This window comes from Pelodiscus sinensis, chromosome 4, assembly GCF_049634645.1.
Source record: "Pelodiscus sinensis isolate JC-2024 chromosome 4, ASM4963464v1, whole genome shotgun sequence".
Classification (NCBI taxonomy): Eukaryota; Metazoa; Chordata; order Testudines; family Trionychidae; genus Pelodiscus; species Pelodiscus sinensis.
Window position 1 is genome coordinate 58,439,590 of NC_134714.1, and position 14,448 is coordinate 58,454,037.

The 14,448-nt window shown below is 47.9% G+C and overlaps 1 protein-coding gene across 3 annotated transcripts in view; it reads left to right on the forward strand.

Moving 5' to 3' along the window:
• Nucleotides 1–839: 839 nt before the first annotated feature.
• Nucleotides 840–14,448, forward strand: part of LOC102455501 (neuroendocrine protein 7B2) — a 98,233-nt gene continuing 84,624 nt past the window's right edge. Inside the window, exons 1-6 of one of the 3 annotated variants that reach the window (XM_006132695.4) lie at nt 840–1,127; nt 10,762–10,832; nt 12,490–12,586; nt 13,113–13,366; nt 13,859–14,019; nt 14,143–14,283. In XM_006132695.4, coding sequence (XP_006132757.2) covers nt 996–1,127; nt 10,762–10,832; nt 12,490–12,586; nt 13,113–13,366; nt 13,859–14,019; nt 14,143–14,283 — 856 coding nt within the window. In that variant the 5' untranslated portion in view covers nt 840–995. Of the gene's footprint in view, nt 1,128–1,435; nt 1,551–10,761; nt 10,833–12,489; nt 12,587–13,112; nt 13,367–13,858; nt 14,020–14,142; nt 14,284–14,448 lie in introns of those variants that run through there. The other 2 variants (XM_075927037.1, XM_025189461.2) reach the window with 2 other exon arrangements.

Sequence of the window (14,448 nt, forward strand, 5' to 3'; positions counted from 1 at the left end):
GGTCCGTGCCAATCTAGACGCTCTTTTCCGCAAATGCTTTTAACGGAAAGCTTTTCCGTTAAAAGCATTTGCAGAAAATCGTGCCAGTCTAGACGTAGCCCTCCAGTCCAGTGGGAGCAGCCCATAGTCTGTGGGCCCCTGGGGCTGGTTGCTGGCTGCCAGGCCCTGCACTAGGGCTGGGGAGGCTCTGCTAACTCCCAGCCCCTGTGCGTGGAGCGTGGGGCCTGGCTACCGAAGGGGAGAGCTCTCCGCGGCCGCACAGGGCTGTTGGTGGGAGTGTTACGGGCTCCTGGGCGGGCGGCTCTTGCTAGTGACGAGCCAGACTGTCCAAAGCGAGCGGGCCGCCCCACGCCCCCGGCACTGACGGGACCATCGTTTTGCGGGGAGTGGGAGGCCGGGCTCGCTCCCGGACGCCTGGTCCTGGCTGGGGAGGCGAGACGCCTCCCCGGAGGAGTGGCCCACTGTAGGCGGTCTCAATGCGAAGTTTTTCTATCTCACTTTGATGCTAATAGCGGCCTCTACCGGCTGCCGTAGCCCCCAGTTCCTCTGGCGACGGCGCTTTAGGTATGTTCTGAGAGCGCCTGAAAAATAAACCCCGCAGCTCCTTCGGACTAAGAGCCCGCGCAGAAAACGCCGCATTTCAAAGAGTTTCAGGAGGGGAGTCGGTGCCCGTTCCCCCGGCGGCGCTTGGCCCCGAGGAGCGGCTGGACTCAGGCACCTCGCTGGTCGCTATGGCTGGCAGTTGAGCGGTGGGGACCTGAGGTTCGAACGGACGCAGCCGGCCAATCAGAGGCGGCGCCGGGGCTGGGCGCTGTGTTTGAGACGCGCAGGGGGTAGCGCGCGCGGCAGATGGGGAGGGGGCTGTGAGCCGGGGGGTCGGGAAGGTGTGTCTGGGGCGGCGTGAGCAGGTCGGGATGGGGGCGAGGGGCTGAGGGGCGGGCCGAGGCGCGGCTGGAGCCGGAGCAGCAGGGGACGTGAGACGCTGAGGTGCCGGGATGGCGGGGCGCGGCGGCGCCGTGGTGCGACTGGCGGTGCTGCAGCAGCTGCGGGCCGCCTACGGGATCAAGGTGAAGGGCGGGAGCTGCCGGGGGGCGGCGGGGAAGCAGCCCGGAGCGGCGGCCGTAGAGGTAAGTGGGTGCGCCGCTTTAAGTGCTATGGCCTGTGGGGGGGGGGGGGGGGGGGAGTTGGGCAACCGCCTGCGAGCCTGAGGCCGGTCCAGACAGCAGCCGGGACCCTGAGAGGTCAGTTACTAGTCTAGTACCCCAGTCAGGGTTGGTGCTCGGCTGGTATTTCCCCTGCCTGACGGGTTTTGTATGGTGTCGCGAGCTGCCAGAAAACCAATTTAATCTGCTAGTTTTATTTCTTGTGGGTCTGACGATTTGCGTTATTGGCCCAACACACGGGGATCGTTAACCTTAAAGGTGTTTGTGTCCAGTTACAGGTCCTGCATTGCTCCCACTTCTGCAGTTCATGCAATAACAGATCAAAACTGTAGCAAATAGAGCAGCTGTCTGCCCACCAACACTCCTCCCATGTTTGGGTTGTGCAAGGTATATTAGATAATGGAAAATCAAGGCAGTGGTGCAAGTGATATTACTACAGTGGGCAGGGCCGGATTAAGGCATGGGCTAGCTGGGCAGCTGCCCGGGACGCCAACCTTTGGGCCCCTTTTAGCTGCCATCAGGTGCCACACGCCCAGTTTCCGGATTGTGGGCTGCAGCAGCTCCCGGTGGCCACCCTGCAGTGGCCGCCCGGGGTGGGGGCCACGTTAACCCCCGCAGCACGCTTTCCCCCTGTGACTGCGGGGCCCTGCATGGTCAGGCTCGGCCCACCCCAGCAGCGGTAGCTGGGAGGGGCTAGGCCGGGCACATGCGTCCTGCCGCTGCCAGCTATGTGCACCTTCCCCCAACCACCAGGTGGGGGCGGGGCCACGCATGTGCCCTCTCCCATACACTGGCGCAGGGGCGGGGCCACGCATGTGCCCTCCCCCAAGCCGGGGCGCAATTAAACTGTCTGCGCAGGGCACTGGAATGGCTCGGTCCAGCCCTGACAGTGGGTAGGGATGAGGGATAGAGGGAGAGTAAGCTTGCATCAGAAATTGCACATTCAATGGCAGCTGGCTAAATTAAACATACTACAAAGACTATCTGGCAAAACATGCTGATAAAAAAGCAAACTCTGTTATCAGGTTACCTATGTTTTCTAGGATACTAAAAGTGGCTGTTTGAAGGCTTGTTGTGGAAGTTTTGCTTGTGTGGGAGGAGGGGAGTATTGTTTTTTGGATTTCAAAGGTGATAGCCCTAATCCCACTTGGCTCTGTGTAAACTAGGGATCTAAAAATTCATTTAAAAATGTAATTGCTAAAAATTTTAGTGGTTCCACACGCTACAGGCTTTGTAGTTAAAGCTTAAATAAACATTATACTGCAGAGCCTGCAGCAAAGTTGTCTTCCTGTGAGCCAGCATTTAACCAGCAGTGGAGGCCAGGCCTGGCCTACCTTGCCTTGCCATAGATGGGGCTACTTTGGTGAGCCCTCCTGGGCTGAAGCAGCTCCTTGCCCAGGATGGTTGGGAGCTGCTCCAGCCCTTACTTGTTGGTAAGCCTCACCTGTTGAGGGTGAGGTGTACCAGTTAACCATTTACATCCCTAGGGTAAACAAGACTGTAGTGGTGGAAAAAGGCTGTTCCTGGTGAAACAAGTTAATAAAGTGCTAAAGGTATCAACTAGGGATGATAGCATAAAGCCATTTAAACAATTAAGTTATTGGTTAATCCAAACGACTACACACAGCACTCCCCACTTGCTGCCCCTGAGGTGGGGGAAAGGTGGGAGCTAGCTTAAAAGCCAGCAACCTTGATCTGTGGTTGGCCTGGGCTCACGATGGACAGAGGCTGTTTTGTGGGATGCTGAAGCAGCCTCTGTCTATGGGGAGGTTGGGATCCCTGCAGGAGGATGCTGCTGCTGTATCAGAGGCAGCAGCAGGTGGGAGCTAGTCTGTGCGGGGAGCTGATTTTTAAACCTGATACAGAAGCAGCAGCATAGAGTAGGAGGGGGCTCCCCAGGAGTTGGGCTGGAAGTGCCCCAGAGGAAGCATTTTAGTAACCAGGTAACCACTAAACATGTTTGTGCCTACACAATTACTAAAATATATGGTATCTAATAACCCTAGTCTAAACTGGTCATTCTCTGAAGGTGTCAGGAAAGATTTTTTTTTTAAATGCTTGCTATTGGAGAGGTACAATAAGTGGGTATTCCCATTTCCTGAGCTAGTTATTGTAGCAGTCAGCCAATACTAAGGATGTAAATGTGTACCCATGCATATGGTTACACACAGCCCCACTCCCATCTCTGTATCTGAGGCAGCAGGAGTGGAGAGGAAGGTGGGAGCTGGTATATGCAAGGGAGCTGGCTTTTAAGCTGGCTTCCTGTGAATGCTGGCTTCCTGTGAATGCCAGCTCCCGCGAAGCTACCTCTCCCTGCCATTCTGCTTCCTCTATCAGAGGCAGTAGTGGGGGGGAGCAGGAACCTGTACATGCAGGGAGCCTGCTTTTTAAACCAGTTGACTATGCATGCAGGCTCCCATGGAGCCACATGTCCCCCCTCTTCCATCTCCACAACCTCTGTTACTAGTGCCCCATACAGAGGCAGCAATAAGGGAGGTGGTGCTTCCATTCCCCCCTCCCCTATGTAAACGTATAACCTCTGAAAATTTCAGCGGTTACATGTTTACAAACAAACATATTTTAACATCCGCAGTCAGTACCAGTGGTATGATTTGGTAAAGTGGTAAGTGTAACTGTGTTTACTCTCTTCTGGAATCTCTGCAAGTTGCAAGGCAGAAAGACTTTCAAAGAGGAACTGCACTCTTAAATTCGTGCTTGCTTTTACCATACGTAATATTTTCTATGCCATGCCAACTGTGCCCAAGGTGCTATTGTATATTGTCAATTCGGTAAACACTTCCTCTGTTGTAAGTGCTTTATCATCTCTGATTCTAAACTAAATTGTCTGCCATTTGTGTCATCCAGTCAGAGTAGGATTAGAGCTTAATCTGTATGTTAAACCAAGCGATATATAAACATACCATAATTTAGCGAATAAACCCCACACCGGAGTATACCCCGCGTTTTTTTCCCTTTTGAGTTTAGGAATCCCTGTATGCCTGCCTGCAGGAGAGAGACAGAATAATGGTACTACAAAGCCCCTTTAATCACCTATCAAATGAGCCGCAGCTGATGATGGTAATGAGCAGCTCCTGTAATCAGCTGTTAATGAGCTGCAGCTGATAACACAGAGCATTTATACCTTTGAACAACAGGGCTTACTCAGTCACTGATTTTAACTTTTATTTTAGCATTTTAAACTTTTAAAACTTTAAACTTTTACCCTTTTTAAGCTTTTCAAACTTTTTAAAGCTTTTAGATCAGAGTGAATGAGAATGCAAAGCCTTTTTTTACAGTGTTTTTATTCTTTTACTAGTTGCACAATAAAGTAATGTTTTTAAATGTGTTTCCCCACGCCCGCAACTTGCTCCGGGTTCCTTCCCTTTGTCAGCCCGGGCTGGGAGCCTCCTGCCTTGCACCTCTGGGGATGCCTCTGCCCCAGCTGCTGCGCCCCTGTTAAGTTTCCTCGCATTGTTTGGTACCCAGCCCGGCAAAGGTAGTGAAGGGGGGGTATCCTCTGCCATTTCTGTAAAGAAAAACCTATATAACCTGTGCATGACTATAGCCTGGGGGGGGGGGGGTGCGGGGTCTGTAAAAATGAATATATATTTTCGCGGGTTATAGTTGCTAGATTACGGTACTTATGCCATAAGACCGGTTTATAAATTGTTGTATAACTGTTTTCACTTGCACCATAATTGTGCCAAACAAAACTGCTTTAATTTATAGCTTTTTCAAATAATAGATGAGTATGATTCATCACATTATGAAAACTAAAGGCATTGTCTACACTTAAAAGTTTAAAGCACAACTGCGGCAGTGCTTTAAACTGAAAGTGAGGCCATGGCACGAGTGCTGGGAGAGATCTCCCAGCATTCTCCTTGTGACAGTGGTTTATAGAGAGTAGATAACAGAGCTGGGAGCACAGCAGCCTGATTCACACTGTTGCTTTACAGTGCTGTAACTTGCTGCTCTCGGGGTACGGGTGAGGTGTGTTTTTCACATGCCTAAGCCAGAAAGTTAAAGCACTGTAAAATCCCCATGTAGACTTAGCTAGAATCTTGCCACTAAGCCACAATAGTAGAAATCTATAACTGTTTTGTGAATGCAAATAATAAATGTGTTGGGTTAGCATGTTCCATACAGGATTAAGGATGTTAAGGACTACTCAATTATCCGATAAGCAAATGGACTAGTTGGTTTCCCCCCTCTGCCCCGCTACCTCTATCAGATAGAGGCAGCAAAGGGGGAGGAAGAAGGGATACTTCAAAGCAGCAGTGCTGCACAGCTGAGCTGCGGATCAGCTGTGTGGCGCTGCCGCTTTGAAACTCCAAGGTAGTGTTTCAAAGAGGCAGCCACGGCACAGCTGATACACGGCTCAGCTGTGTGGCGCTGCCCCTGTAAAACGCTGACACACACTGTGGAGCCTGGAGTTGGCTGGGGACTCCCCAGCTAACCCCGGTTCCGTGCAGCATTTCCACAGAACCTGGGGACTCCCCAGCTGACCCTGGGTTCTGGGGAACTGCCGTGCGGAGCCCGGGATCAGCTGGGGAGTCCCTAGCTGAACCCAGGCTCCATGGTGAGACCCCTTGAAGGCCACTTTGGGCTCAGCTGTATGGTGGCTGCCCCTTTGAAACACTGCCTCAGTGTTTCAAAGGGGCAGTGCCGTGGAGCCTGGGGTACCTCTGCAGCTTGCCTGGGACTGCATGGCTGCAGCAGCAGCGTCTCTGGCCTCTGAACACAACAGAGGCACTGCAGCCACGAGCTGGCCCTGGAGGCTCTGTGGCCATGTGGCCTTGGGCTGGCCTGGAGGAGGAGCAGTCGCTCCCTGCGCCAGTGCATGCCTCCTCCATGATGCTGAAGCAGATACAGAAAGTGAGTGTGGTCGCGCTGGGTGAGCCGGGCCTGGGGTGCACTCTGGAGAGCCAGGGCAGAGCTGAGTCTGGGGGTGGGACTGTGGCTGAGGGGAGTGACGGGAGGGTTCTATTGGGAAAGGGCTGTATGGGAGAGGAGCTGGCTGCACAGCACAGTGGCTAGTGAGGGAGGATCTATTGTAGGGGAAGGAGCTGAGGGGAGACTAGAATTGCAGGCAAAGGGCTGTATTAGAGGGGAACGGAGGAGGTGGGGAGTGAGGGTCTCTCTAGAAGGGAGGCTGATGGCAGGGGAAAAGAAGGATTGTAGGGGAAGAGAGGCTGTATGGGCAGCAAGAACTCTTGTCATGCCTGTGTCAGAGGGTACCTGGTGGGAGTTGAATCTTGGCTTTAGTTCTGCTCTTCCAAACAATGGCGCTCTTCTGTTCTTTGCTTATTTTGATTGTTTGTTTATTGCTTCTGAATTGTTCTTTGTTCCATTCCATGGAAATGGAATGTCAGTCTGTGGTTTGGAGGAGGATTGCCTGTAGCACGCTATAGCAGGGGTTCCCAAACTTTTTGATACTGAGGACCAGTAAATCCATTCACAAGCTTTTGGAGGACTGGTAACATTTATTTGCATATTCATTAAGCAAATGATGAATATGCAAATAAATTGTTTCTGGTCCTCCCAAAACCCTCAGTGCCAACTTTAGCAACGCTTTTGATATGGTCTCCCCAATATTCTTGCCAGCAAGTTAAGGGAATATGGATTGGATAAATGGACTGTAAGATGGATAGAAAGCTGTCTAGACCAGGGTTTCCCAAACTTTTACTTTAGTTGGAACTTGATATTTTTAGTACCTTTAAATATAAATGCATATAAAAAATGAATAAATTTTCACTGTTTATTATTTATTCACAATCATAATAGTACATAATATAATCTTGACATAAACTACTGCTTAACTTATAGTTATTACCTTAATTACAATTTAACCAGTAGAATTACAAACAGTTGTAAAATTTGTTTGTTTGTAATTTAATGAGTTGAGTACAAGTCATTTATTATGTGTATGCTTTATAGCTTTTAAATAACTAAAAAGAGAACTAATGGGAAAGGTGATGTTGTTTTGCATCACATAGCAACTTTATGCCAGGAACAAAAAAAGAAAGTTTTACCCTCAAATCTGGTTCGACATTCAATCTATTTCTATATTTATTTTTGAAGAAAACCAAAGACGAGAAAGTAGTTTCACACTTATGTCGTGACGAAAGGCATTAAGAATTTGACTGCTTTCTCAGATAAATTGTGAATATTCATTTCTACAGCTCAACTAAAAATCAATCAAGGAGAGTTTATCAAAGTTCTCTTCTAAGGCAGAGTCACAGGAAAGTTCAATTAACGAATCCACTTCTGATGCATTCAATTAATATTTCTTCATTTTGGGTGTCAACAGTAAATGGGTTCTTAATCCACATTTTACTGGTGTCAATTGGAGGAAAATATTAATTTAAGCTTGATGTTAACCCCAAGAGATGTTGTGGGGGTTTGGGTGGGGGGGAGGAGACAGGGGCTGGTACCTGGGGATCCTGTAGCTGCACGCCAAGGCCCAGGAAGTGTGTGGGCTGCTCCCCCATCCCCCAAACAGTGGCGCGGTACCTGAAACACTGGTCTGTCGGGCGCTCGTGCCTTCCTGCATGGGGGGGAGGGAAAGGAGGGGACTCCTGGACTGCACCAGCAACAAATGTTCGGGCAGCGCGCTGCCATGGGGAATGGAGGGGCAAGGCGCGCGCTGCCTGATCAGCTGGAGCCAGCACATTGGGAACTTTATTCCCCTGCTGCCTTCCTGGGGGGGGGCGGGGAAGTGGGAGTCCCAAACGACACCAGCCCCAACTTTTCGGGCAGTGCGTGCCTGGCTCCTCCACTCCCCAAGGCAGCGTGCGCCATCCGAGCAGCCAGAGCAAGCTCAGTCCCGGATTCCCACTCCCTCCCCCGTGCCCAGGAAGGCAGCAAGGGAACAAAGTCCCCAGCACATGATAGACCGGTGTTTTAGGTACTGCACCGGCTGTTGGGGCAGGAGGGAGAGCAGCCTGTGCACTTTTGGGACCTGGTTCACAGCTGCAGAGCTTTCCCCGGACCCCACAGAAAGCCCGCTCTGGCCCTACTGGTCTGGCAGATTGGTTCCCCCCACCCCCCGGCTCCAATCCTGGCCGTTTTATTGGCTGGTGCCGGGCGTTCTGCATTGGTGCGCATGGCGCCTGGCCTTCTCCCTGAATCCTAGCACCTGCTGGATCTAGCCCTGCTGCCTGGGAGCATGCTCGACAGAGATGCTGCCGCGGCAGGCTCTCTCCCAAGAATTTTTCTGAGGACTGTTTTTTTTTTTTTTTTTTTTTTTTTTTTTTTTTTTTTTTAAGGACTGGTAGCGGGCCGCAGACCACACTTCGGGAAATGGTCTGCAGGAGGGGTGAGTTGGGCCCAGAGGGAGCATGCAGCAGGGCTGCCCTCCTCTGGGGTGGGAAGAATCCTGGGAGAAGGCAGGTGAAGGGGACTCTGCCCCCACTGGCACCCTGCCTTCCCGGCACCGTGTTCCCTGTCCTCTGCTGCAGATCCCTATCCCCACTGGCACCCTGTCCTCTGCTGCAGAAACGTGTCTCCTGCCCTCCTGGCACCCTGTTCACTCTCCCCTACCCCCAGCCACAGAACTCTGTCCCCACTGGCACCCTGTGCCTTGCCCCAGCACTCACTAGCACCCTTCCTCAGTACAATGTCCCCTGCTACCACCAGCACAGTTGGGACCACATTAGTGAGGCTTGGGGGAGTTTTAGAGGAGTTGGTTTTTTTTGCATCTCACTTGTGTGGTCCCAACTGACTTCTCTTTCGGTCAGTGTCCCCTGACTCAAAACAAGTTCCCTGCCCTTCTCATAAATAAAGACAACGCAGAAACTTTTTGTGTTAACACAGTATTTTATTTAAAAATGAAGCCTGGTCAACAAGCCCCCATCTGGCCACAGCATCATAATGCTCCTGGACTCCCTCTTCCCCCAGACCCTAGATCTGAGTCTATCATACACTGGAACCCCCTGTCCTGAACCCCTCACATACCCCATCCCAAATTCCTGAACCCTCACATCCACAAACCTGTGGCTTGCTTAGTACCCCAACCCTACATCTGACCCCAACACTGCATGGCCTGGAGCCCCCTTCCTGAGCCAGTGTTCCCTTCTCCACCTCCTCCTGCATTCAGATTTCCTCCCAGAGCTTGCACCTCTTACCCCTTCCCACACCCAAATCCCTCATTCCCACCCCAGAGCCTACACATCCTGACTCAACTCAGCGAGGGTATGGCTAGACTGCAGGGCTACGTCTACACTGGCCCCTTTTCCGGAAGGGGCATGTTAATTTCAGCTATTGTAGTAGGGAAATCCGCGGGGGATTTAAATATCCCCCGCGGCATTTAAATAAAAATGTCCGCCGCTTTTTTCCGGCTTTTAGAAAAGCCGGAAAAGAGCGTCTACACTGGCCCCGATCCTCCGGAAAAAGCGCCCTTTTCCGGAGGCTCTTATTCCTACTTCCCCCGCGGATTTGCCTACTACGATAGGTGAAATTAACATGCCCCTTCTGGAAAAGGGGCCAGTGTAGACGAGCCCCAGGAGTTTTTCAGGATTCCAGAGATATCCCTGAAACTCTTCTGCATCCAGGGATGCACTTGTTCTTCTGCTTTTTTTTAGTGGAAGAGCAAACATGCTCTTTCGGTCACTCCTATATTCCTCTTTCCTCAAGGAATAAGGGGGCTTCCAAAAGAAGGGGGTTTTCTGACATTTGGTCCAGTCTAGACAGGCCAAATGTTGGAAAAACCTCTTCCTACAGAAGAATTGGAGGAGGGGGGATAGGAGAAAAGCAGCAGTATAAGGGTTGGGGATAGCAAGTGATGGAGAAGAGGAGAATAGGAAGGGGCGGGGTGCTAGATCTTGGCTTGTTCTGTCATTTAAAAAATGATCTTGGGTGTGTAAAGGTTGGAGACCACTGCTGTAGGGAAAGATTTTAACCTGTTGGCACACTCATTAATAGACTCAAAAGCATCCATTTTTCTACACAGAAATTTCACAAGCCAACTACAGAGAGTGTATGTGAAATTGACCTTCATATTCAAATTTAACGTACTTCTTTGGCTTGAACAAAGACTTGAACTAGTTAACACATTAGAAAACAAGCTTTCCTTACATCAACACCCTATTGACATTAAAAGCTATGTATGGAACATTTCCGGCCCACTCAATTAGCCTTATTAGCACCAGGACTACAACTGACAGGTCCTTTTTATTCACCCTCTTCCTTCTTATTCTGAGGGTCCCCCTTTTTTTCCTTTGCTCAAGATCATCTCATCTGAGCAAGTTGGTTTTGTAATGTATAATTTGTTAGTCTCTAAGGTGCCACAGGACTACTTGTTTTTAAAGTTATAAACTAACATGGCTACTCCTCGGAGACTTGGAATATAAAGAATATTTTTCTAATCATTGTTAGTCATTTTGTATGTTATGTGAAATGTATTTACTGTTTATTTAGAGACATGACTATTTTTTTAAAGTTGGTAGTGTCCCTTTAACAATTAGTATGGCATCAGTTCTTGTCCAAAAGATTTAGCTTTCTCCAATTCTTAATGTATGTATTTGTCTATTTCTGCAGTATTTGCCAGGTAAAATTTTCACAATCACTTGATTAGAATTAAGTAAGTTTTGTATTTTAGGGCAAAGTCTTTGGAATATCACTTCATTCGTTACCTCAATCAGTTGTACCAGAGTATGGAAGTATTCCAAGGTAAGTAAAGACTGTGTTTTAAGCTAGATGCATACTTAATTTGGGGATAATTTCTACATTTACTACTTTAATTTTCAGTTACATATTTTTCTTTTCCTCCAACAAAAAATATTTTTCAAAATAGAGAGAAATTCTACAATTGCTTTAGGAGTTGGTGAGACTTGTCAGGGAAAGAGAATTCTTCCTTGGAAAGAAAGTTTGGAAAACTCTGCCTGATGGATTTTTATGGCTTGGCCTGTGACTTGATTTGATCCAGCCTGTGGGGCTCGGGGCTCACCCACCATTACTCCATAGTGGCATGAGTCGGGTGCACTGCCTGGAATGCCAGTGCTGGCTCCCCTCTCCTGGGTGAGGAAGGGGGAGGAGCCCCAAGCTCAGTGGGCCCAATCAAGGCAAGCTGGGGGAAGGGGCAGAAATGTCTTTGTGCTGCCAGGAAGCACTCCTGGCAGCACACCCAGCTGCCGGTGCCTCCCCATTCCCAGGAGCTATGCCAGATAGGTGCTAGTGGGAGCAGCCTGGCCTGGCCAGTTGGGCCCTTCTTAACCAGTTAATTTTTACATCCCTTGTAGGTACTCTAATCCTGTACACTCCCGCATTCTCCTTCCCCTCCACACTCCATTCCTGCCCTCCCTCTTTTTCTCTGACGCTGCATCTCCAGCCCACTCCTGCACCCATCCACACAATGAACTGCTTATTTTTAGCTCTTTTAAATCCACTAGCTCCAAGTCCCTAGAAGCATTAATCCAGCCCTGAAGGGTAATACCTGAGCCTCAGCACCTCCACTCCCTCATTCCTTGTGGGGCTGGAGGTAGGGATGTAAGCGACTAGTCCACTACTTGACTGCCTGATAAGCAAATGCTTATCAGATAGTCAAGTAGGAAGTAGACTAGTCACTTCTCCCCCCATGCTTCCTGTATCAGAGAGAGGCAGCAAGTCGGGGAGCATGAGCCGGTGCTGCGTTGGGGGAGCCAACTTAAAAGATGGAAACAGTCCCTCTTGTGCCAGGCCTGACTGCTGCTTCTCTTCTCGCCAGTGGCTCTTGTGCATTTCAAAGGAAAAGGAGAAACCATGCCAGTGAGGACTTGTTTTGGTTCTGGGTTCCTGTGGCCTTTCTCCCTTTGAAATATACAAGAGCCACGGGTGGCTCTTGTACATTTCAAAGAGAGGCACAGCGGGATAGGGAGCGCCCCCCCTTATCGACTAATTGAGTAGTCAATGGAAACTCCATTGCCTACTCGATTAGCTGATTAATTAAAATTTAACATCCCTAGCTGGAGGAGCTGGAAGGGAATGAGGTGAAGGAGTGAGTATCTTTTTCCTGCTTCTCAATTGAAGGGCCATATACGTTAAGGGTTTGGGTTCTCCCCCCCCACCTCCTCACTTAGGGATAGGTCATTGGGTCTGGTGGATTTTTTTTTTAATTTATATTTTGCTTCTCAGCCTCTGATTTTTTTTTCTCTCTCCCCTCCCCCCATGGGTCAGTAGCCCCCAACCTAAACTATGTTTCTCTGCACTGTCATAAAGGGTTGTTTACTCTCAGTTTCTTACTATGACTGGAGAAAGTAAACATTTTCTAAGATGCTATTTTCTTGTGACGTTATCACAGGAAAATTGAACTGTGCAAAGATATCAAATGTCCTGTGACTTCTTTCCTCAGCTTTCTTGTTGATGCTTGCAAATGTTTAGAAGAGCATGTTAACACTGAAGGACTCTTCAGGAAATCTGGATCTTTTGTTCGTTTAAAAACATTAAAGGTATCTTTTTTTTTTAAAGCATAATTGTATTGGACCTGAGCTATATTTTATCTAAATGTCTATATGTCTAGCTTTCTGATTTATCTTTAGAAACATTCACTTATAGATATGCTTTTTGATTACTAGTTACTGGACCGGACCTTCTTCACCTTTCCTTTGTGCAGTTATTTTGAAACAACTGAACTGTTTTTTTTTCCAGCTTTCTGGAGTTTGAGGAAGGGAATGAGAGTAAACAAAATATTTTTATATTTCCTGGTAATTTAAAATTGGTAGCTTTCTCCCACTGCAGTATGGACTGACAAGAAGCAATACATCCATATCTTTATTTCATCACCATGGGTATATGAAAAAAATGGAGAGTTAAAGATGGAAGGATTAGAGAGAAACCAAAATATCTAAGCTGCTATGTGGCTAGGGGCTTTGAGTGTGTAACTACTTGTGTATGATAAGTCTACAAACTTCAAAACAGACATCTAATAAATCTCTTTTGAAGGCCTCAACTTATGCTAGTTATGAACCATTTCAGAGTCAACTGGATCAAGGTGAAAACTGCCTACCTACAGCATTGCCATGTGATGTTGCCGGGCTTCTTAAACTGTTCTTTAGAGAGTTACCAGAGCCAATCCTTCCAACTCATCTGCAGGAAGCTCTTTTCAAGGCTCAGCAGCTAGAAAATGAGGATAAGAACACTGCCACAGTGCTGCTTTCCTGTCTTGTGGCTGACGGAACAATAGATGCTTTGCGATACTTTTTCAACTTTCTCAGAAATGTGTCCCTAAGGTAAGTAGAGAAATATAGGTATGGTACTAATAACCAACTCTGAGTGTGCCTCATGTCTAGAAACAAAAGAATACTGTAACTTTCTCTTGTCAGAAATAATTTACCTGCAATAATGTAAGCATTATGTCATCTCCTGACTTTTTTAGGTGTATGTCATGGGGTCTTCATGTAGCAGGAACTTGACTCGTATTCCTGTTTTCTGGCTGCTATACTTTCATCTTTCCCAAAAGAACAGCTAATGAAATGATCCCCATCAGGATGAGCCTCTTGCTCTTATAGAAAATGTTATGCTAAGTAGCATGTATGAGCCATTGAATGTTCTGTGTTGTTCAGTGTGTTGAAGGTGTGTTCTCACAAATGCAATACTTAGTTTCAACTGAAAATTTGCATTAAGCCTGTTTTCTCTGTTTCTCGCTGCTTGTGTTTTGATCAGTGGATATAATGTAAAGACAAAATTGATACTTGCAATCTTTTTCTTTCGTTTTTAATAAGATCCAGTGAGAACAAAATGGATAGCAGTAATCTGGCAGTGATTTTTGCTCCAAATCTCTTGCACTCAAGTGATAATGAAAAGATGTCCGTGAACACTGAAAAAAAGCTTCGTTTGCAGGCTGCTGTTGTGCAAACACTTATTGATCGTGCAGTAGATGTTGGTAAGATAACTGAATAACATTTGTTGAAATGACTGTATTTATATGAAATGTTTTATATAATTGTAATTTCCATTCAAATGTATGTGGGTTTTTTTTTAAATATTCTCTAAACATCTAATTCAGGACGTGTACCAGAATTTATCATGAGAAAAATACCTGCTATGTTGGGTATTGATGCTTTTGATGCTACTCCTTCACTGAAAGGATACGAAGAAAGTGAATCTCCTAGTCAGTGTAAGAGAAGGAGAAGACGAAGTGTTGGGGGTGAGTACATAAACTGAAAATTTGACTTAACACTCCAGTGAGTAAATATAAACATAGACTTAACTTAGGCTTTGGGATCATGTCCATCTCAAGAGGGTCCCCCCTTCTCCATAGCACCACAGAGTGTCGCATCAACTGGCTGTTCAGTCTGTTAAACACAGGTTG